This window comes from Olea europaea, chromosome 17 (assembly GCF_002742605.1).
Source record: "Olea europaea var. sylvestris chromosome 17, O_europaea_v1, whole genome shotgun sequence".
Lineage (NCBI taxonomy): Eukaryota > Viridiplantae > Streptophyta > Magnoliopsida > Lamiales > Oleaceae > Olea > Olea europaea.
The window spans coordinates 9,974,608-9,998,570 of record NC_036253.1 but is presented as its reverse complement, the minus strand read 5'-3'; the positions used below and the strand labels follow the sequence as shown (position 1 = coordinate 9,998,570).

Genomic DNA, 23,963 nt, shown 5'->3' with positions numbered 1-23,963 from the left:
CCCCGAAGCGGCGAAGTGGCAAACAATTTTTGCCTAAACGGATTGAGTCGAGCTTTTGAGTATTTGGCCGAAGTCGATACGAAGTCACTTTAATCGATTTTTTCAATTCTTGATTTATTTAACCAATATCCAACAGTGAAGCGTATAATTATTATACATTTCGAAATTGAGAACTTAAATAGTTCGATTTGAAGTATATATTTCAAAATGTACAATTAAATTATTTTGCAGTAAGTTCAAACAATGTCTGCTCCGTTTGACTTGAAACGGAGATAAAAATTAATGCAACTAGGATGAAAATCATTGGTGAACGGAAAAATATATTTGGAATAACGTAGAATTTTTCATTTCTACAATGTAAAAGGCTAAAGAAAAATTTAATATTGAGGGCAACACAGAATTTAAGTTAGGATGACGGATTTCACATTGCATGCTAGAATATAGAACCAAGTATAGTCTAATAATCATAACTCAAATATTTCGGTTTTGTAATGAATCATATTTTCTAGACGACAGTATTGTGGCTGAAACTTACGTTTAATCAATAAAATGAAACATTATAACATATGCAATAGGAAGACAATTTTGATAGAATTTGCATTTATATATTATTTTTCGAATTTTTCTTCCTTAGCTTACCTAATTGAACATTGAGAATAAGAGTGCTCGATTGTATCACTAAACACTGATATTGTGTTTGATTAGTTTTATTTTTCATAAAAAATATTTTTTAACTTTTGATCATGTGTTTATATTTTTCTAAAAAACAACGAAAATATTTTCTTTAAAGAGTGGTGATTTTTATTTTTTCAGATAATTCACTCTAATCTATCTTCTTTCTCATTTATCCATCAATAAAAATGGATGGGAATAATACATAACTCTTACATATAAGAATTACATTTTAAAATTAACAAACTTGTCCAACTATTTCAAAATTTTTCAAAATTTATATGTTAATTTCAATTAATATATGAGTACGTTTGAATGCCAATATTTTTCATTAAATTTTATTTTTTACTTAAATTCTTACTTTTGTGTGTTGGTTATTTTTCTACTTTTAGTCACGGAAAATATTTTTCTACTTTTAGTCACGTGATCATATTTTCTTTGAAATTAAAGAATATTTTCTTTAGGTGGAATAAGATTTTATTTTCCAGTGAATTCACTCACTTTCTCTCTCTTATCTATCCACTCTTTTTCATCTATTCACCAATAAAAATCGAACAAACATAATATTTTATAAGTTGAAAATTAAATCACTCAAACATATTTAATTGATAATTTTCATGCAAATAAGTTCTAGACAATTGAATTGCCTGAAATTTATTTTCTTTCTATGTAAATTGCTTGCAATAAAAAACACTCTTATATATAATTAATTGGAATTAATTATCCCCACCCACTTCCACCAAATTAATAACATCCCACCCCACGCACACGGATCCCACCCTACACGCCACCCCCATAATTTTTTTTTTCAAAAATTGAAAACTTTTCTCGAGATTATACCCCACGACACACTGAACCAACTTGTAAAAAATTTTCAAAAATTAAAAATCATTTATGAAGATTGCACACCACCCCAAAACCACTTACACCCACGCCACCCCCAAGAACCTCACCCGCCTCACGTGTAGAAATTTTTTAAAAATTGAGTACTTTTCTCAAGTTTACACCCCACTCTGGAGCCATACCCCACCTACACACACACCTCCGCCACTTCATCCCTAACTTGTAAAAAATTTTCAAAAATCAAAATATTTTATAAAGATTACACCTACTTTTTATAGAGATTTCACGCTACCCTCATGGAATTATCCCAGATTTGCGATTATGATATCTGTGATCATTTTTTTTTTTTTTGTGACAAGACTTGTGTTATATGTAATCAATTGTGACCAAATTTGTCTTCCGTATGACTGAACGTGATTGTTTAATTTGCGACCGTATGTAACCAAGTTACTAACTTGGTGTTATTTGTAATTCGTTGTAATCAGGTTTGTGTTCAGTGTGACTGTATAATTTGTGATATCCAACTAAGAGCATGTTTGGTTGGGATTTTAATCCAATTAACATCAATTTTTTGGCCATTATTTCACTATTCCAGCCGTCATTTTTGAATTTTTCTCTTACGAGTAGGACCCACTTTATCTGTAATGATCAAAAAATCAATTAACAAAATTCCTATCAAACAAGCACTAAGTCACTAGCATGTGTTATCTTTGATTATTTGTGACCATAATTATTTTCAGTGTGACTAACTGTGACAAGTTCAACGTGACTGTTTGTGATCATGTCAATTTTAACTGTGATGGTATGTGATAATTTCACAATCGATCACAATTAACAAAAATTGGTCACAATAAACACATACTTTGTCATAGAGTGTCACCATAAACATATATAAACACACCGCAGACTAGCACCATAATCTACCACCAATCACCACTGCCATAACCTCTAATGCACCGCCACTACTCCCTTCAACTCAAATTGATGATTATAAATACTACATTCACCTCAAATATTACCAAACATCACCAACAATTAATACCACAGTATAGAATTCTTTCTTTAAAGGCACAACTAAGAATATCTGTGAGTGTGATCGATTAGTAATTTAACATCATCTCTTCTCAATTCTTATTTTCCTTTCAACTGATAAACTAATTTTCTATCTAATAATAATCCACAAACAAATATAGTTCTGATTCTAATTTTACTTTAAACTAATTTCAATTACATCTTATAAAAAATAAAAATATTATTATCTAATTCCATACCACAACAAATAATTACAAAACAAACCGGAGAGAGAGAGAGAGAGAACTTCTAATTTTGGACAATGAGTCCAAAACAATAGTAAATTCATTCAACTATTTTAAATTTCAAAGGTCAATCAAGCACAATTGCACGGCAACATATAACACATGGTTACTTGAAATCTGCTTTGTGTAGGAAGTTGCTAGTAGAAGAGCTCATTTTCATTACAAACATTTCTTCCACATTCAAAGAACAAAAATATATATTTTGGGGTCATGGAAGACAATACAAAGGATATATGTTCTTCCAACCCACTTTCAACACAAACCCTACACACGCTACCAAAAAGTCTCCCCCATTTCCTATAATATTTCAGAAACATATAAAACGTTCACCAGCAATCTCAAAATCGAAGTTTTGTGTTCCAAAACAAAAAAAAAGAAGAAGAAGAAGAAGAAGAAGGGGGCTTGCCGAGTAACCACAACTACCTCCTCTACCAATAACCACTGTTAGCTCATCATCTCGCACCACCACCATCGCAGACATGGCGGACCCATGGGGGGTCACATGACCCCCCAACTCTTTGAGATTTTTTTTTTTTAAAATTTTTTGGTGGATAAGTCTTGTTTGATATCTATTAAAATCTAAATTTTAATCTAAATTAAATTTAACAATTAATTTTAATAACATATTTAATAAAATCCTTAACTTTTATCAAAATATACTAAAATCTGATTTTAACCTCCATTAAACAGAGGCAAATTCACAATAAATTTGAATTTTTTCTTCTTTACCCTTACTCTTTTTATTAAAACCTTAACCCTTCTAATTTTTTAAAATTTGTCTATAATTTTTCTACAAATTATCACATCTACCACAAAAATTTAACATATTCAAGTATCAAAATAATTCAAAAATCAAGAACAAAGTATTCGATTTGTCCATAATTTGATTGTGTCCCGACTAAAAATTTCTGGGTCCGCTCGCAAACACAACAATGCACCAGATACAGATTCGTGCACACCACCATACACACGTACACACCATCACACAAAGATCCGCACAACCTATTTAGCCTTCAATCGTCACCAAAGCCTTCGAATCCGTCCATCACCATCAGTAAAAAATCTCCCCAACACCCACTCACCTTTGATTGGAGGCTCAGCACCTCATGTATGCCTGCGTCCTAAAATCAGCAGCAACTATCGCATCAAACAAACCCAAAATCGATGGGAAAATGCATTCAATTTGTGTACTAATTAATGCACGATTCATGAGGAAAACACTAAAAAGAAGACAGCATAATGAAATGGGAAATTAAAATGGAATCTGGGCTTGTGGGGTGGTATGGGGTGATTTTTGGGGAAAACATGAAAAAAGGAGAGCTTAATGGAGGAGAAATTTGACTACTGAAACCTGCGCTGGACTAGGTGGGTTGGGTGGGGGGTTTGGAGGAAAGGTAGGGAAATTGATATAACGAAATTAATAAAGGTTGAATCCCAACCTTGAAAACTCCTACTATCCCGTCTTTGGAGCTTTATGAGGGAATATATGAAATTTATGTTTCTAGGGTGGGGGTAGGTAATGAATAAATCTGATTTTTGAAAAGAAATTGTTAATACCTGATTTATGAAATAGAAATTTCAAAAGAAGGGTTTGAGGTAATTTTCTCTAATAATTAAGGTGAAAGTTGCACATGGATAGGGCGTTAAATGGGCCGAGTCATGTCGCTCAACTTGTACACTGTTAGGCTCGGCTTGTTAGGCGAATCGACTCCTGCTGGCGATGTGTCAATTTCTATTTTTTAGAAAAAGTTGTATGTCATTCATCAATTTCCTGTTCATGAGCTCACAAGTGGCTTGCACGATTTTCGCTTCTCGAATCTTGCCTGCTATTTACTTTGAGCATAAGCCGAGCCAACAGACTCATGGCTCGTTGTATCCAATACCATTAGTTTAGATAAAATAATGAGGTGCTTAGAATATATACTTCATCCCTCTCATAATGATATTCTTCCCTCCACTAGCACGGATTACGAAAAATGTTATTAATATAGCTGAACATATAAATTTTACTTATATATTTTTTAAATATACTCCTACATTAAATAATTATTTAAATATGAATAGTTCTTTTTGATAAACAAAACACATAAATAAGGATATATTAGAAAATTAAGAAATTAATTATACTCTCAAATAACATATAATTTAGGATATACGAAAAAAAGAAAACAAGCTTAGGACAAATAGGGTATCAATACATTGTTTGGTGTTACATCATATACGTTTCAAATGGTGAGAGTATCATGACTATACAAAATCGTGTCCCTAAACGAAGTAAACAAAGGGGACAGTGAACACAACAGGATTAAAGCCAAATATTCTTCGTTATTCTTTACCTCAAATGTCTCCAAATCAGTGACGTTCTCCTTGAACATAGCCAATTGTTGTTCTAAAGATCTGCATTCTGTCATGTTATGAGAATACAACCTCTGCTTCAGGTACAATTTGCTTGTCAGACTTTTAATCATGTGCAATTGCTCCATTTCAACCACAACACAACTGATGTCTTCTCCTTCAATTTTGAAGAATATTGTTAGAGAGATGAAGATGAATCTGTGGAAGTGCCTTCCGATCCTTCGATTATTTCTCCTATATTTTCCAAGTTGTGGGAATTTTGTCAAATCCTAATAAACGCATCATCTAAATCTATCGCGCTAATACAGTTCGCATCTTCACTTGCCACAATGAAAATATTTTATTGCGATTCAAAAGCAAAATTTCATATTTCATAGTTGTCATTGATAACAAAAAAAAAAAAGAACCCTCAAACAAAATCACAACCAATAGCTCTGATACCACTTGTTGGGAACCGAGAGACAAGTATGGCATGATATGAAGTATTGATCTCACAAGTAAGAACAAGATTAAAGTAAGAAGAGTAACTAATAGAGGAACCAAGTAATTTTATTAATTGACAACCCAATGGAGAGAGATACAATTTCATTAATGTATAAACTGAAAGCAGAGTCAAATATATATAAGGACAATCCAAATCATAGAAACAGAGTTGTAGATGAAATAATATGCTCAAAAGTTTCCTTATATCGATATCTTTAAGTCCAATACAATTCCAACTCCCAATAAAGCTTCCAAATAGAATTTCAATTAGAATTTGTCAATAGGCTTCAAATAGAATTCGAAAAGCATTCAAATAAAATTCTTCTTGATGCGCACTTTAATTAGAATTCTCAATTATTTTTATCAAAGAATTCAGGTCCACCCAAAATTCTAACAAATAATTTCTATATATTTTCTTTCTATACAAATTTCATGCTTGAAATCAGGTGCGTTTGATTGGAAAATTTTCATGAAAAATGACATTTTTCACCCAAATTCCAACTTTTGGAAAGTTTGATTGTCATTTTTTCCATAAAAAATAAAATAGTAATAAAATAAAATTCCAACCTTTGAAAATGTCTAATTTTTCTTATTTTTGAGGAAAATATTTTCTTTGGAGGAGGTGGATTTTTTATATTTTCCTTTTTAGGAAATATTTTCCATACCAATCAAACATACCATTAATATTATGTAAATATCATCTAGATTGATGCATAACATATGAAATAACATTACTCTTTATTAAATGATTGTCGTATTCATAAACAACTTCTCATTTGATTTTCTACTTAAAAAATGAAACCATAGTCGCCGCAAAAAGTAATAAACTAACTAAACCAGAATTCTCTATAGTGCAAATAGTCTGTTAATTTATTGTATCAATATTTACAAACATGAAGGCCTTCAATTGCACGAATAGAATGCAAGAACATGGGAAAAAAAATGATATTTATTGTGAAATGTAAAACTAAATCTGTTTAAAGTATCTTCAAGAAATTTTTAATTTTTAAAAGAACATCTATAAATTTAAAGAGTATAAATTATTAAATATTTCAACTACTACTTCCGATATGTATTTATTATTTTTATCTATCCTTTACTTTCATCAACTTCCCCTCCAAATTATTATATTATTTTTCATTTTTTTTTATGTATATACTATTTAGTTGGTCAAGACATGGAGCATTGGAATTTAAAATATTTTGAATGTATTTAATTATAGAAAGTTGATTTGACACTCTAAATTTGAATAACCAAACCCACTCTCTATTTTAAAATGTTAATTTGAGTAATCTCTTGTAACATAATTTTAAAAGTTAACTATTTAAATTTGAAAATATTTCACATTCATATACTCTTTTAGAGATGCTCTAATAATGTACTAACAAAGAGTAGTTCATTCATTCACCAAAGTAGAACACTTTACCGTTAATTGATCTCCATTCTTTAAAAAATTAATTTTTCACAAACCCATTTTTAAATTTCAATAACAATTCTTTCAATAAAATAACTTTACATGTAAATCCAATTTTTTTCCCTACTTTTCAGTCACACGTTCTTCAAAAAATCCAATTACAAAATCTATTTTCTTAAAAAATGTGGTTCAAATGAACACACACTGTATTCAAAATAATAATATAGTGAACAACGAAATTCAATTAATAAAGTCTAGTCACTTGACACGGAATGTCACAATGCCCAATCTGAAAGAGTAATATCGAAATCAATTACTTCCATTTATCAAATTGCATCCTTCACCAATGTGAAAAAGGACTAGACTCGTTCAAACAAGCTTCTAACAAGAATTTTGAACAATCTTCTTTAAAAGCATGTCGCAAACTCAACCTGCACGAATGCAGTATAAGATCATCCTGGACGATGACAATCAAATCTGACTAACCAAACATGACATCATGAAAATGTGCCACGAGATTTTTGCCTCTACAAAATCAAAACATTTATTTTGTCACATTAGTAAAGCCACGAAAGACATTATATGTTCACCAAAATGAATTGAAGAGAAGGTATAATTAAGTAATCAGATCTTCACATGCAACGAGATTAGAACTTCAGCTTTCACACTCCGCTCAGGGTCTGTACAACAATTTCTAACTCAGAAATGTGCCACAATTCACAAAACTCGAGCAGCAGAACCAACTACATGAGCCGGGATTCACGTCGCGAGACATAAGACATCCACATGCTCTTCTTGGACGATTCCTTTTCTTTTAGGCATCCGGGATCTTGCTAGGAGCAAGCTTCAAGCTTGGGAAGAAGGCTTCGCCATGCTTCAGCTATACTTTTTGCTTGGTGTGCTTGGCCCTTGGCAAGTTCATGAAATGCAACACCCATATCAACAGTTTTTTGCTCTTGAAATCGAGCAATCTCTTCGTTCATTAACTTCACAATTGTCTCAAATTTTCGTTTTGACTCCTCAACATCAGCTTTTAGCTGTATCATTACAACCAATATCAGCTGGACGATTCCAGTAAGTTGCAGAACATGCCAATGCAAACTGACTCACCTGCTCATATTCGCGCTCGGCTTCAGCCAACTTCTCTGATCGCATTAATCTGAGCTTGTTCCTGCCAACTACTATGTCAGATCAAATAGAACTAGATATAAACTGCCAACTGATATTCAACTAATTAGATCTTCAATACCAAAAGCATGGAAGAAGTCAATTAATTTGTTCATTTTTATAAGGTTGTGTTTGAGCCCCATTTTTAGTAAAAATAGGTTTTGTATTAGTGATTTCTTGGAGAATATATGGTTAAAAATTAGGAAAAATGTTGGATTTACGTGCGAAAATAATGTATTGAAAGAATGTGCGGTTGAAAATGAGTTTGGGAAAAAATGAATTTAGAATGGAACTCAAACATGGGCTAAGAGAAATGGCGTCACATCATAATCCTGTACAATCTACACTAAATTAGGAAGCATTAATATCATGAACAAATATCAATTCCTTATGTGATAAGTGATGACATAACTAACTGCAATTTGTTTTACAGGAGGAAAAATATCTGTAGTGCCTTGTGACTTTTAATCGTTGGAACCATTTTTGACGTATGAAATAAAATGTGTCTTCCCGAATTCACACGATCGAGTTTCCCAAAATGATAAGATATGGCGCTACTTGTACATGTTATCCAGAGCTAAACAAATGGAGCTGAATTCGGACAAAATCAAAGCAAAAGCAAACTTAAAGAGGTTCATGTCCAAGCATGATTGAGGCCATAAGCAAAAGGTAAGGTAAGAACCATACAGATCAATTTCCTTAAACTTGATTGTTTCCGCCAGTTCACAGTGGAGCCTGAAAGCATTTGCTCTCTCTGCTATTGTTGCCTATCTCAGAAATAAGAGAGGAGCCATCAGATTCATAACGTCAAAAAGAGTGAAGGATAATACTTGCACATGTTAGAGGTGCTACTAATAACCCATCATCATTATCTTCCCGCCAAGACAATCATCCATGATTTTCTTATTTCCATTGAATGCTCATTACTGATTGTGGCCCAATTTGACCCACATTCTTTTAAAAAAAATAAAAATAAAAATAAATAAAGGTTTTAAAACAGTGATTTGACATCACTTCAATCACACATTCTTCAATAAAATAATATTACGCGCAAATCCAAACTTTTCCTTATTTTTTAACTACGAATTTCCCATCAATACACTATTAAAAAATGCAATCTTATGAAAATAATGTGGCTCAAACAAGGGCTATAAATCAATATTTTATTACTTCACACAGTAAACTTAAACTTGATTGTTTCAGCCAATTCACAGTGGTGCCTGAAAGCATTTGCTCTCTCTGCTATTGTTGCCTATCTCAGAAATAAGAGAGGAGCCATCAGATTCATAACGTCAAAAAGAGTGATGGATGATACTTGCACATATTAGAGGTGCTATTAATAACCCATCACCATTATCATTCCGCCAAGACAATCATCCATGATTTTCTTATTTCCATTGAATGCCCATTACTGATTATGGCCTTGTTTGACCCACATTCTTTTTTTAAAAAAAAAAAAAAAAAAAAAGGGTTTCTTAAACGATGATTTGGCATCATTTCAACCACACATTCTTCAATAAAATAATATTACGCGCAAAGCCAAACTTTTCCTTATTTTTTAACACACATTTCCCATCAATACACAATTAAAAAATGCAATCTTATGAAAATAATGTGGCTCAAATAAGGGCTATAAATCAATATTTTATTACTTCACAGAGTAAATTCCATCTATTGAATTCTGCAAATGATTCAACCAATAGACAACACATTTTTTCTAATTAAATAAATGAGGCATAAAACTCACCTTTATAGACTGCACAGCTCGAACATAATCTTTCAAAGGTTCTTCAAAATTCATCAAGAGGTGGTGAGCCTAATAGCATTACAGAATATGCATTTTATCGCACAACTCATCGACTTAGGAAATCTTTAAAATGCTAAACAACAGTGGATGATTAAGAGCTAGCTAAATTTAATTGCATAATTACAAAGCATAGCTTGCCTCTCTCTGCAGCTTGATGGACAACATCTCAGATTTTGCCCCAAGCTCAGAAAATGCCTTTCCAAGAGAATTTCCTTCACAGTTGCCAAGGAGCTTGACTGCCTTACCAAAGTCTGATAAAGATTGACCTAACTCTGCATTACATGTAGAAAGCCTGGTATCAGATACTAAGTTGTTAAAACATGTAGATGGAAGAAGGGTGAAACCAAACAAAAATAACGACGGCGAACAAAAAATGTGATATGATCCATTAATGCTGCCAATATCTTGGAATGTAGTGAGGAAAAGTGAGAAAACAGTAAAGGAAATTAATAATTAAAATATAAAGCATATTGGATAATAAGTAGTCAAAGTCAAAAATACCCCTGTGTCTCTTTACAAGGCGGTATGCATGCTTCTGAGCTTCAGCCAAGTGATCTTCAAGCTGAAAAATATAGTTCTTTTGTTTCTCATACTCAGGATTTGATTCTTCAACTGGTTTTTCCTTTCCAAGTACAACATCACTCACTTTAGATTGTACATCCTGTCAAATTAAAAAGACAAAAGATAGATAATCAAAGAGAATCCATTTTTAAAGGGTTATAGTCCAATAGGCATTGCTGAACTGGCTGGAGAAAATGATCAGAAAAAGATAGCAATCGACAAGGATTCTTGGTACTGTAGTCAACAATAAGGATCTCTAGATAGTAGGATATAGTTCACATTTGCTAGATGAGAAAAGGATTTTTCTTCATTACAAAACGTAGATAGTATTCTTTTGCCCAAACACAAACACAGACAATAAAAAAAACATAGAGAAAGAGAGAGAGAGATGTTGACTAGCACCGGTTAAAAATCACATTTTTTGATTGTATTAATGGGCAAAATCATGCAAAGAGTTGCTAAAGCCCCTCTTTGGTCAGAGCAAGAACAAACTGAAGTTCTTATCTGTTGGCAGAGAGTGATCACTAAACCTCAAACTAGCATCTCTTTCCCAGGTTTAGCCAACTATATCATTTATATTTCTGATTGTACAGCTTTCTCAGCCCAGTGACAGTTTACCTTGAAAATTTGCATAAAGTCTGCTGGCTTCTTGAAAATACCAGTCTCCTGAGACCTTGCTCTTTCCATCATCTACCGATTAGGCAAAAAAATTAAAATAAAATAAAAAATAAAAGTGAATCAGATGAAGTACAAAATAGTAAAACACGACAAACAAATCTAGAAAAAGAGAAGGAAAACATATTTTGAGTTGTCAACCTAGTCATGCCTCAATGTAAACAGGATCACATCAGCAAAAGCTGAGAAGTAATTTCAAATCTTTCTATAGTATGATAAAAAAGTGTAACATGTTTCCCTCTCATTCACTGTTAGAGACAAATATGATTATAGATGATAGCTATATATAAATCCTCATGATAGTTTCACTTTCCACTTTGCATACAGAAGCTTATTTGTCCAGAAATAGCATTGTGTTCAACAATTTTTGAACCAATAATGTCCACAGCTTAGCTTTGATGAAACCCTAATTCCATCAAACGCATAATTTCCCACTCCTGGCACATTGATATTCCACAATCACTGAGACACATATGGCCTTCACCTTTCCAGATCATAATTTGCTCCACCATATGTTATATGTAATATGATCAAACAATTTATTCCTGTTAAAATGTGTACAGCAGATAAATCAAGCCACTGAAAAGGGATATCCTACCTGTTCATCTTCCAACAAAAACTTTCTCAAATCCTCACTTTGCTGAAGCTCGTGATGTGAGGCTATCCGATTGATAAATACATCCAGCGCTTGACGCCTCATCTCAATGAATTCAGCACTAAATCTGAACTTCTCTGTCATATTACAAGACACCAATTTTAAACAACTCTTAAGTTTCAAAAGCTTCCAAATTATGCAATGTCTTCTATTCAAATCAGCTTCACACCGCGTGCACTCACACAAAGAATTTAACAAATGCATCCACAAAATGGAAGTTAATAGTGAATGTCTGTCCATGTACAGGAAGCTATTGGCTATATTTTAATTCTGTATAGTGTGGGCTATCACAAATGAGTTTGTTTAAATTTCATAGATTACATGAAGGTATCATCTTTCCTGTAGTACATAAACAGATGCTACAGGTAACCATAGGTCACAAAATAAACAAATAAATAAAGAAAAAGGTTATCGTCATGAATCTGTTTGACCGGATGGCAAGACATACAAAATAAAAGACGTTGATGAACCTCAAATATATCAAACAAAAATTGTATTGTCCATATCACTGGATCCTTCTATTATTAAGGAAGAAGGTAATGATTAAATAACTAAAATAAACATTTATTCAATCGCTGAGGTGAGAGGAAGGAGAATTTTCCTTATTACCTACTGTGCTTTTCTCTGGAAGGGGAGGGATGAAGATACCCTTGTACTTTTCAAAAAGGCGATCACGTAACCAAACAAAATCACTATATCGTCGGATAACAATTTTCTCAGGCCCCTGATATTCTGGAAAGTTTGTCTGCAAAACAAGTTTCTAAAATTAGTAAATATAGGTGCAAAGACAAAAACTTGAAATTAGATTAAACAATACATGCCATTGTATTGAAAATAATGGGAGGTACATTCAAAAGTCAGTACATCTAAATGATGAAAAGATATAAAACGCCACCTAAATGTGTTATATTTTGGTCTGTAGTTATAACAGATAAATCTTTCCAGAAACTAAGCCCTCGTTTGCCCCCATTATTTGGTATTATAATTTTTGGAGAATCTGTGATTGAAAAAGAAGGAAAAGTTTTTGATTTACGTGTAATATCATTTTATGAAAGACTATGTGGTTGATAATAAAAGAAAGAAAAATTATAATGTGAAATAATAAGGGCCAGATGGGGGCTAAGTGTGGGCAATTTTCAGAAAAATAACATTCATAAATGATATAATACCCCAAAAATTGTGTGTAAACGTTGAAGAGAAACCGTGGAAATCGATGACTCGCATTAACAAGATTTCAAGATATCTTTGTTGGCTACAAGTTTCAAGACAACCACTTTCCACATAAATCTGGCTCCTTGCAAGTCCAGACATCTTAAGACAAAACAATGAGTTACTTGTGTAATTGCTCCTTTATTGACCTTTTACTTTATACATTTTTTATAAGTAGATTACTTGAGTTCAAGTTCAAAGAACTAGGATGCCTTGACGTCTAAGACACAATAGTATAAGGTGGCTAATTTTTTTCCTTGGACGAATTAACTACTTCCCTGTACAAAATCATCACCAAAAGACCTTATAAATCATTTTCCATTTTTTTTTTTAATTAAACTTGTGAAGAACTATAATTGAATTTTACAAGTACTACAGCATCAGCCTCATCACTCAAGGGATGCTAAGTTTGAAACATCAAGTCACCCTTCGGCCTTCATTATATATTGACAAGTTCTTTCCATTTCATGATGATTTGATGGATTACTTCTGCTACAAAACAAAAAACAGAATTCCAATTTTGGAAAAAGAGCCTATTATCACTAAAAAAAGACTATTGACAACTCTACAGAGTGGCATATTCATTCTGACAGAACAGGTGCAACTGGAAAAAATATTGTGAATTAACATGAAATTGCTCGAAGAAACTTCATAAATTTGACACAACGATATTAAAATCAAGAAATCTAAGGGCAGTTTTGGCATGACTTTTGAGACTAAAAAGTTGCTTTTGGTCATGTTTGAATAATTTTCTGCAAGTGTTGTGTTTTGACTAATTAAAAGAACTTTTAGAGGAGGCTAGTCCAAAGTAGCTTCTTGAAAAAGTTCTTATACAAAAAGTAAAAGCAGAACCTATCCCAAATAGGTCCTAAGTCAACTTTGAAATAGAAAATCTCAATCTGTCAAGATTATTAAGCTGAGGGCACTGCCTAAAAATGCATGAAGAGTTTATTGTCTAAGGTACCTGATGCAACAAGAATAGGGCATTAAAGTAAGTTGATGATTAGTTGATTTACTAAATAAGATAAGAAATACAAGCACAAGTACACCCTAAACAAGCCTAACACCTAATTACTGATAATGGGTTTGTTCATTTACAGCCTAGGTAGAGTAACATATGTGCTACTAAGCTCAACAGAATGAGAATCCAACTCAGCTTCACAAGCCATCCATTTGCGGCTCAAAGCTTGGCCTAATTGAGCTACTGGTTAGATTCATTTGCAATCTTACCTAACCAATATATTTAGATATTTTTGCATTTAATAAGATTAAGCCCTTGTTTGAGCCCCATTCTTCTGAAAATTCAATTTTTCAAAACTCATTTTCAACCTCACATTCTTCAATAAAATAATATTACACGTAAATTCAAAATTTTTCCTTAATTTTTAACCCCACATTCTTCATCAATCTACTATTCAAAATGCATTCTTTTCTCCAAAATGGGGCTCAAACAAGGGCTTAGTCCTAAAGCATGTACTTATCTCGTTGACTGAAGTTAATATGGTATCATATCAGTCAATCATCAACTCTAGCTCTCACAAACCTGCAAATATATCACCAAATCTTAGTTTTCCAAAAACTCTAAACAACCAATAGACAGAGCCTAACCTGAGGCAAGGCCCAAGAGGCGGTCGCCTCAGGCTCATAATTTTGGGGTCCTAATTTTGTTTTGTTTTTGTTCAGTAAATTTAAAACAATAGATATTAAAAACTTTTTTTTTTTTTGATAAGTAATCAAATGTTTTATTAATCAAAAGGTAATACACAGGAAGTGTATCATACACTTAAACAAGAAATAAACGTCATGAAATTAGACAACCCATCTATGTGATTAGAAGCTACAGCATTAAACCAATTATACAATGTCAAATAAAATAATTCTCTAAATTGCTCTAAAATCTTTATCTGATCATCAAAATAGCGTCTATTTCTTTCTCTTCACACGCACCAAACAATGCAGCTTGAAATAAGATCTCAAACAAGTTTACTGTCCTTGTCACGAAACTTTCTCCTCCATGCCTTCAACATATCTTCCATACGCCGTGGCATCATCCAATCCATATGTTGAGAAGCCAGAATATTATTCCACAGCAAATGAGTGCCATCACAATGCAGGAACAAATGGTTAATCGTTTACCCATCCTTTCTACACATATTACACCAATTTGTAATATAAAACCCCCTTACTCAAAGATTGTCCGCCGTTAATACTTGTCCCCTCACTACCGTCTATATTAAAAATGCCACCCTTGGAGGCAATTTACACTTCCATACCATCTTCCAAGGGAATAAATTCTCTGCAGATCCCAAGAGGGTTCTAAAATAAGTGCCAACTGAGAAAATGTCATCCCTTGTCACCGTCTACCTGATGCGGTCACTCTCACCTACCCTAATATGCACTTCATACAAAGAGGTCAATAGCACTGCATAATCATCCACTTCCCAATCTTGTAGTCCCCTCCCAAAAACAATGTTCCAGCTGATGCTCCCGTTATGTGTATCTAATACATCATTCACCATAGCAAATGACATCACGGCAATACGATACAAAGAAAGAAATCACTTCCTTTGCGGTTGATCAGTACACCAACAATCATCCCAAAAGCTGATAGTATTGTCATTCCCCACACCGAAGGTCACTCTATTCCGAAAGTCACTCCACCCTCGTCGAATATACCGCCATAAACTTACCCCGTAGGTACCACAGCTCTCAACTGAACACCATCCACCTTCCAAAATGCCATATTTCTCTTCTATAATTTCTCTCCAGAAACTCTCCCTCTCCACCCCAAACCGCCATAACCACTTACCAAACAAGGCCTTATTAAACAATACAAGGCTCCTCATCTAAGTCCCGCAACCCTTGTGGGAGAACAAACTACACCCCAATTTACCAAATGAAATTTTCTCTCCTCTCCTAACCCTCCATAAAGGAACTCCCTTTGGATCCTCTCTAGTCTCTTAGCCACTGTAACAAGAATGGGAAACAAAGACAAGAAATAAGTGGGAAGATTCGAGAGAGTAGATTTGATAAGAGTAAGGCGACCTCCCTTTGAAAGGTACATACGCTTTCAACCCACTAATCTTCTCTCCACCCTTTCCACTATACTGTCCCAGATGTGTTTACTTTTGAACCTTGCTCCTAATGGGAGTCCAAGATACGTCATAGGCAACTACGCAACCCTACAGCCCAATGTAGCAGCCATCCTTTCCACATTATCGACCTCTCCAATAGTGATGACCTCAGATTTCCCCAAATTTATCTTCATTCCAGATACGGCTTCGAAGCATAGAAGCAAATGACGCAAGTTCTTGAAGTGCTCAACGTCTGCGTCACAAAAGATAAGAGTATCATTTGCAAATAGCAAATGAGATATCTGCAATTGACCAATCCTAAAGCCCTTTAACAAACTTTCCCCCACAGCCTTTTCAACCATTTTACTGAGTGCCTCCATTACAATAACAAATAGTAATGGAGACAAAGGATCCCCTTGTCGCAAACCCCTACTATTCCGGAAATGACCTTCAAGAGTGCCGTTTACCATAACTGAAAAAGAGACAGTAGAAATAAAAAATTGAATCCACTGACACCACTTAGCCCTGAAACCACATCGCCTGAGCATATACAATAGGAATCCCCAGTTCACGTGATCATAGGGCTTTTGAATATCAAGTTTACATAGCGTCCTTGGAGCCCCTTGACGTAGTCTTGAATCAATGCATTCATTTGCTATGAGAACTAAGTCCAAGATCTATCGCCCTTTGACAAAAGCATTCTGATATTTAGACACCACTTTTCCCAGCACCTCCTTTAATCTATTAGCCAAAACCTTTGCAATAATCTTATACACCCCACTTACTAGACTAATAGGTCGAAAGTTCTTAATATCTGCCGTCTTGATTTTTTTGGGATCAGCACAATAAATGTGGTATTAGAGCTTTTCAAGAATCTGCCACACTGGAAAAAGTAAGCAAAAACATCCACAATGTCCGATCGTATCACATCCCAACAAGCCTTGTAGAATGCGAAGGAAAATCCGTCCAGTCCTGGGACCTTGTCATCATTCATACTGACCACCACCTCCATAATCTCATCCTCCCCAAATGGTCTTTCTATCCAACTGACATCCTCCTCAGAAATAGTGGAAAACTCTAGCCCCTCAAGCTCTGGCCTCCAATCAAACTGCTCCTTATAGAGGTTTTGGTAGAAACTCACCATTTGGGTACCAATATCCTATGGGTCCTCATAAGTTACCCCATCCACCTTCAGCATAGAGATACGATTGTTGCACCTGTTGGAATTGGCCACCCTATGGAAAAACTGTATACACTTATCTCCCTCTCTCAAGCACTTGACCCTAGATTTCTGGCGCTAAGAAATCTCCTCCATCTCCACCAACCTCTCCAACTCTCCCCTTAATTTTTGACGTCGCTCCCTCTCGTCCCCTCCCAATCCTCGACTTTCCTCCTTCCTATCGAATTCTTCTATTTCTGAGGTGCATTGATTTTTACGCCAGTTAACATCCCCCACCTCCTCCTCATTCCACCTTTTGAGGTCTCCTTTTAAAGCCTTTAATTTCTGGTTCAACACATAACTGGGGGACCCCCTGAACTTGTAAGAGGCCCACCAAATCCGTACTCGCTCCCCAAAACCGTCCATTTTAAGCCACATCTTTTCAAACCTAAAAAAGCCTTCTCCTACTATATCCTACATCCCCAGACAATAAAATTGGGAAATGATCTGAATACACCCTCCCTAATCTCCTCTAAGCAACGTCCGGGTACTTAGCCTCCCACTCCGCACTAATCAAGAACCGATCAATTCTAGAATGAACAGGTAGCTCCCGATTAGATGACCAAGTAAAATCTCCCCCCATCAAAAGCATATCCACCAACATATTCTCCCTGATAAAATTTGAGAAGTCCTCCATAGCCCCTGTTAGTCTCCCGCCGCTAGACCTTTCAGTAGGAAAGCGGACCACATTAAAGTCACCCCTATGAACGTTGGGAGATTCCACCAAGCATCATACCTGCCAATTCATCCCACAATCCATCTCTACTTTCATCGACATTAGGCCCATAAACTCCTATAAGCATCCAACGAAATCTGCCCCCAATATTTGTAAATGAAAGGGATAGGGAAAATAGCCCTTCACTAACCTCCTCCAACTGAAAGACTCTAGTATCCCACATAATTAGCACCCCTCCTGAACCCCCAATAACCCCCACAAATTGATACCCAATATGCTATCCCCCCCATAAGCTACTTACAACAGCCCTCGAAACGATCTCTAACTTTGTCTCCAGTAAGCAAACAATGTCAGCCTTCCAACCCCGTAAGAGATTTCGAACACCTAACCTTTTACCAGCTTCATTAAGCCCCCTCACATTCCAGCTAACTATTTTTGGGATCATCTTGACGCACCGTCATCCCTCCCCATCAATCCTCTTCTTGACTCACCACTCCTAATGTCATAATTAACCAAGCATTCAAGCCTTTTAAGCTCACGGTCACCCTTTCTTCTTGTCTAACTTCCTGGTGTATCTATCCCTTATTCCTTGCTCGCCTCAAACTCCTCAAATAATTGCAAGAGCTTATGTTCACACCCGTCGCAGGACACCCCCACCATTTTGCTGAAGTCCAAAATTATTTGAAGAGCCTAGCTCGATGGTGGTGGTCTAATGTCAAGCTCACTCATTTCCACTATCTCCCCAAAGGAAAATTGATCATATTGTAAGTCCTCTTCCTCTCCCCGAACTACATCCCTATGTATATCCTCCTTTTTGGAGCCCTCCACCCACACAACCAACGCTTTATCACTCCCTGATCCCCCTCATTTATAGACTTAGAATATCTCCTACAGTAGGTATTCGTAACCATCGTTGCCAAACCTATTGCCCCTTGTTGTTTCTCAATTGCTACATCCAGTTTCTCCGACTCCAAATTCATCAAACTCGGTTCCCCTTCCTTGTCCCTCACTTCCACCTCCGCCCCTCTACTTTGTACTTGGGCCTCGCCACTTGACTCAGCCATCACCTCTATAGTGTGGGCCCTCTTCGATTTCAACTCCTTAGACACCTCATTAGCAACTACATTTCCATTTGCTGTATAATCATCTGAGCCCACTCCACACCCATTATAACAAGAATTTGGGAAAATTATATTTTCAAATAGTGATTTTTTAAGAATGTTTGGTTAAAAAAGAAGAAAATTTTTGGGGTTACATGTAATATTATTTTCTTGAAAACATCTGGTTGATAAGAAGAGAAAAAAGAATTATAATTTTAATGGGGCTAAACAGGGGCTATAAAACCCCAACTAGTTTTTTCATGTTCTTTTACTCAATTTTTAAAAATTTTGCATAATTAGTTCTTAATCTTTAGCACATCTTAAAATCGCTCTCCAACCTTTACAATAAACATTTCAATCCCAAAATCTTTAGTTCTATTCGGACATTTTTTCCTTTGAATATAATACCATAAAAATTAATTTCCTCACTTTAGATACAAAAGCTGTTTTTTTAATGGCGGTAAAACACTATGTTTAGCACTTAACCCAATCTTTCAACTTTTCATTTTTTTTCCTTACATTTTCAATTTCAAGTTTGAAATAAAAACCTTTCCTTTTTTACAAAAAAAATCTAACTAAGATTTGATTTAATGCAGGACTATATACTCTTGTTTAGTTCAGCTAGAAAAGTTGATTAAAATCTACGTCAAAATCAACATTTCATTTTAACCACACATTTCACCCACAACTTTTCAACTGTAATTCCATTAGTTTTTACCAAATTCCAATAAAAATTCGATTTTTATCTAAATAAGACAGGTGCATAATAAGAAAGTTGTGCAAAATACTCATAAAAGACTACTATGTATCTCATGGCAATTTGTTTGCAAGATGTAGGAATATTTGTTTGCATTACTTTTGTATTTTTGTGCATGGGGAACTATGATTCCTATTTACTTTCCTACTTTTGCAGCAAACCCTTATGAAGAAAATTTTGAATCTACACTTCGATTAAAGGACCCAACTTTTTGAATATCAAGTCCTGTTCATCATTTTATTGTTAAGTTTAAGTTAACACATTTAGTTTCATAAAACTCTAAACCAAAAAATTTGAATGCCCAAATCCTAAAGCTCGCATTAGGCTCCGAAAATCTTAGGTAGCACCCTATCTATTTATATAGTCAATGAATCTCAATGTCTAGAAATGAGATATAAGAATGACAATGGTTGACATTAGTGACATGACTTCTAAGGCCACTAATTAAAATTGTTCTATTACTTTTCCATTGCAGTCAATTAAATTTTAGGATAACAAGCATGTAACTTTAAAATAAAATCATTACCCCTTTCATCACCAATTTCCCTTACATACTGATCCTACTTGTATCCTCCTTTATGCTTACATCTACTATAGAAAGAACAGTCTACTTCACAGTTCACGACTTTAATTAGCTCATATAATAAAAAAAATAAAAAAATAAAAATAGTAGAAAGTCAAATGCAAGTTAATCTATTGAGAAGTCCAGTAAAAATTGAAACTCAAATATACTCAATGAATCAAGTCTCACCCATGTAGGATTTCATAGATATATTAATAGATTAAGGACTAGTCCTCTTATAGCGAAGACTACCTATTGCTGAATTATGGATCAACTCAACGTTTTCAAACCCTTACTTGTAACCAGCTGACTTAATAGAACTCTAACTAAAGCTAGATTAACATTGAGTTATTTGCTGAGTTGGTGATTTTTTCATCGAGAAAACCAAGTCTTCAAGCAACTCTCTAGTGGGCATATCTAAAGGACTTCAACGCATCAAATTTAAGTTATTTAACTGCATATACACTTAGACAGGAAAACTCAGTAATGCACAAAAAATTTCACTTGCAGCAAGCATCCCTTCATCATATCCTCATATTTTTAAGCCACCAGTCCATTACAATTATGTTTCAGGTTATGTGTCCAGTCATAAAAACTACTTGGGACAATGACCTTATGTGTACAATGCCATTCGTAAGTTCTTATGTATCATTTGTCAAGAACAGTGATGTTATTTGTCCAGTATATGTGAAGAGGAGGTTCAAATTCACATACAAGACTCAGGTCTTTCAGCCACATAAAGCATGAATTCAAATTAGGAGAGAATAGGAAACCATCTACTTGGCTACAGACAACAAATGAACCAGATATTTATATATTATTAACACCCTGGTTAATATACAAAGAAACTTCTGCACCACGTTGCTCATAGATTATCATGATGATGTCCAACAGCTGAAACGTGAAGACTCCAAAAGTGAGTCTCTTAGCCTTTCCTTGACTTAGTTTTGGATGATTACAGAAGCAAAATTTGTCTTGCTCTATCATCGTTGTCCATTTGCAACAACTATAGAAATCCCATTTCATGTGCTCTCTCTTGAATTACACGGTAAAAACACTTACAGGTCCAGTAGTTACATAGAATGTTCTATTTATCTAAACCAGCTGTAAGGTCAGTTCTAGTCAATATTCCAGCTCAAAAAATAAAAAGCAAAATACAATCAAAACCCCAATATCATTCAAGCCCTAATCCATCAATCCTGAAAATTGTTGATTGACATGCATGCTTGCATACACAAAAACACTACCTTGGTGATAACTTTGTAGGAGATATAAGCCTGGACGCCATTGCCCATTTTAGCTGGATCAGTGACTGATACCGTTAAATACGGCGCTTGTGGCGACGGAGATCTAGGGCTTTGCACCACTGAACCCGATCCACTTCTCTCCAGCGTATTCATCTTAATTCAAAAATTCAAGAAAAATTACATTAATTCAATCTGATTGTACAATCAAATTGTAAAATTCTTTGTAGGAGATATAAGCCTGGACGCCATTGCCCATTTTAGCTGGATCAGTGACTGATACCGTTAAATACGGCGCTTGTGACGACGGAGATCTAGGGCTTTGCACCACTGAACCCGATCCACTTCTCTCCAGCGTATTCATCTTAATTCAAAAATTCAAGAAAAATTACATTAATTCAATCTGATTGTACAATCAAATTGTAAAATCAAAGGACTCGTATTTGAAAGATTATTGAATAATTAATTTTCTTATAAACAATGGTATAATTAAGAGGGAGGAAGCATATCAGTTATTACCGTCTACTTATGGATCGAGAATTTGCCTCGCGAGAACTCTAATGCCAGTATGCTAAAGGACAGGGAGGGAAAAGGCTCCTGGGAAGGGAACACTGGATATTTACCCGCCGGGCACTGTAGATTTTCTATTGTCCGCCCAGTGCCCAAGTCAAATTATCCTTTTTCATTTTCTCCTCCTTTTTTTTTTTTTGCCTTGGTTCTGGCTTTGGTTTTGGCTTTTGGTTATAATTTAAAAGGATTAAGAACTTGTTTTGGCAATTATTCTTTCTCATATTCATTTTCAACCACACATTATTATAATAAAATATTCTTCATATATATATATATATAATTCTATCAAACAAGGGTTAAATTTGTGCACTCCCTATAACAATTGATTCCCAGTAGAATCAACCTGCTTGTATATTGATTTTGTACAACTAGATTGAAAAATGCATTGATTTGATGTAGGTAAACTCGTGAGTCTTAACACTTTTATTCATTGTATTAATTTTTTAATTTTTTTTAAAAGATTGTCCAACATACCGCATATATCATTTAATTCGTGTTTAGCCATTAGTTTAATTAGATAATTCTCTTTTCTTCAATTGGTAGTTCAAATAAAATTTATGATTGTAAATTTAAGCACATAATAACAAGATTCTTGTGGAATCTATATCATTATTTTACTGGTGATGATTCGTACACTTGCGAAATAGCAAAAAGTAATAATGATACCAACCGATTATAACATTAATTTGAATATTTTAATTTATTGAATTTATATATATATTTCCTATTCTTATCGCCTAGTGCATGACACGGACGACTACCATGAATTTAGCTCATTTTGATTCAGTAATTGAATGTACATATCATTAGACCGCAAAAACAGAAAGACAACACCACGGAGCATAAAACGGAAATTTATTACCAACATACAATAGAGGATTTCATAACTCCTACTGCTAAAAGAGCTTATTCAAGCATTGTCGCAACAAGGATAGAGGTGAATAATTCTGAAATTAAATCAAGTACGATTGGGATGCTACAGAAGAGGTAGTCGTATTGACAAAGAAGACTATTAATGTTACCCAAGCCCTAACTTACGCATGAGAGCATTGTGGATGAAATCATCCTAGCATTGATTAATTAATTTTGGGTTGAAAATTCCATTTAAGTAGTCTCCAGAACAAGTCATCTACGTGCAAAATTTTCAGCACTAGCAAGTACTTATAATCAGGCTGTGGAAACCATTTCTAGCTAGTTTTAATGCACACGTTTTGTGCGTTTTACAATTATCGATAACTTATTATCCACGTATTTCGTATAATTATTCATAATTTATAATCACTTAAATATAAACATCTGGATGAGTTTTTCTGCCATTCTTTCATTGGAATTGGGCTGGGCTTGGTTTCTCTTTGTTGGGCTTGTATGGCTTACTCTTCGGCCCCTTCTTAGTACTAATGATAAGAGTTCCGACGTAGACATTAATAGCTCATGGGAAAATTACACAAATAGGCAATTACTATGGCTATTTTTAAACTTGGTCAAAATTTGAATTTAATCACCTTTCAAACATACATAATTTTCTCTTAAATAACTGAAAGCAAAGTTCGTCACATTGTGTGCTTGTTGCTCACTCTAACACCTGATTTATAAACCCTGTTAGG

General features: G+C 34.4%; 1 protein-coding gene across 1 annotated transcript; it reads right to left on the bottom strand.

Moving 5' to 3' along the window:
• Nucleotides 1-7,385: 7,385 nt before the first annotated feature.
• On the bottom strand, nt 7,386-21,965 carry LOC111366265 (sorting nexin 1-like). The gene is made up of 10 exons (XM_022986990.1): nt 21,793-21,965; nt 12,558-12,693; nt 11,892-12,025; nt 11,237-11,308; nt 10,559-10,718; nt 10,196-10,329; nt 9,998-10,066; nt 8,938-9,017; nt 8,194-8,254; nt 7,386-8,120 (listed from the first exon to the last, which is right to left on the bottom strand). Exons 1-10 carry the CDS (start codon nt 21,943-21,945, stop codon nt 7,917-7,919), a joined length of 1,203 nt encoding a protein of 400 aa, XP_022842758.1. The 5' UTR covers nt 21,946-21,965; the 3' UTR covers nt 7,386-7,916.
• Between the last annotated feature and the right edge of the window lie 1,998 nt (nt 21,966-23,963).

Bases quoted from the DNA above. Each gene is read 5' to 3' on its own strand.
- LOC111366265 (XM_022986990.1), bottom strand. From the start codon at position 21,945: ATGAATACGCTGGAGAGAAGTGGATCGGGTTCAGTGGTGCAAAGCCCT. The intron at 10,330-10,558 runs GTATTTTTGACT...CATGTAATGCAG, and splicing joins CCTTGTAAAGAGACACAGGG to AGTTAGGTCAATCTTTATCA. The intron at 9,018-9,997 runs GTGAGTTTTATG...TTTCTGAGATAG, and splicing joins GAGCTGTGCAGTCTATAAAG to GCAACAATAGCAGAGAGAGC.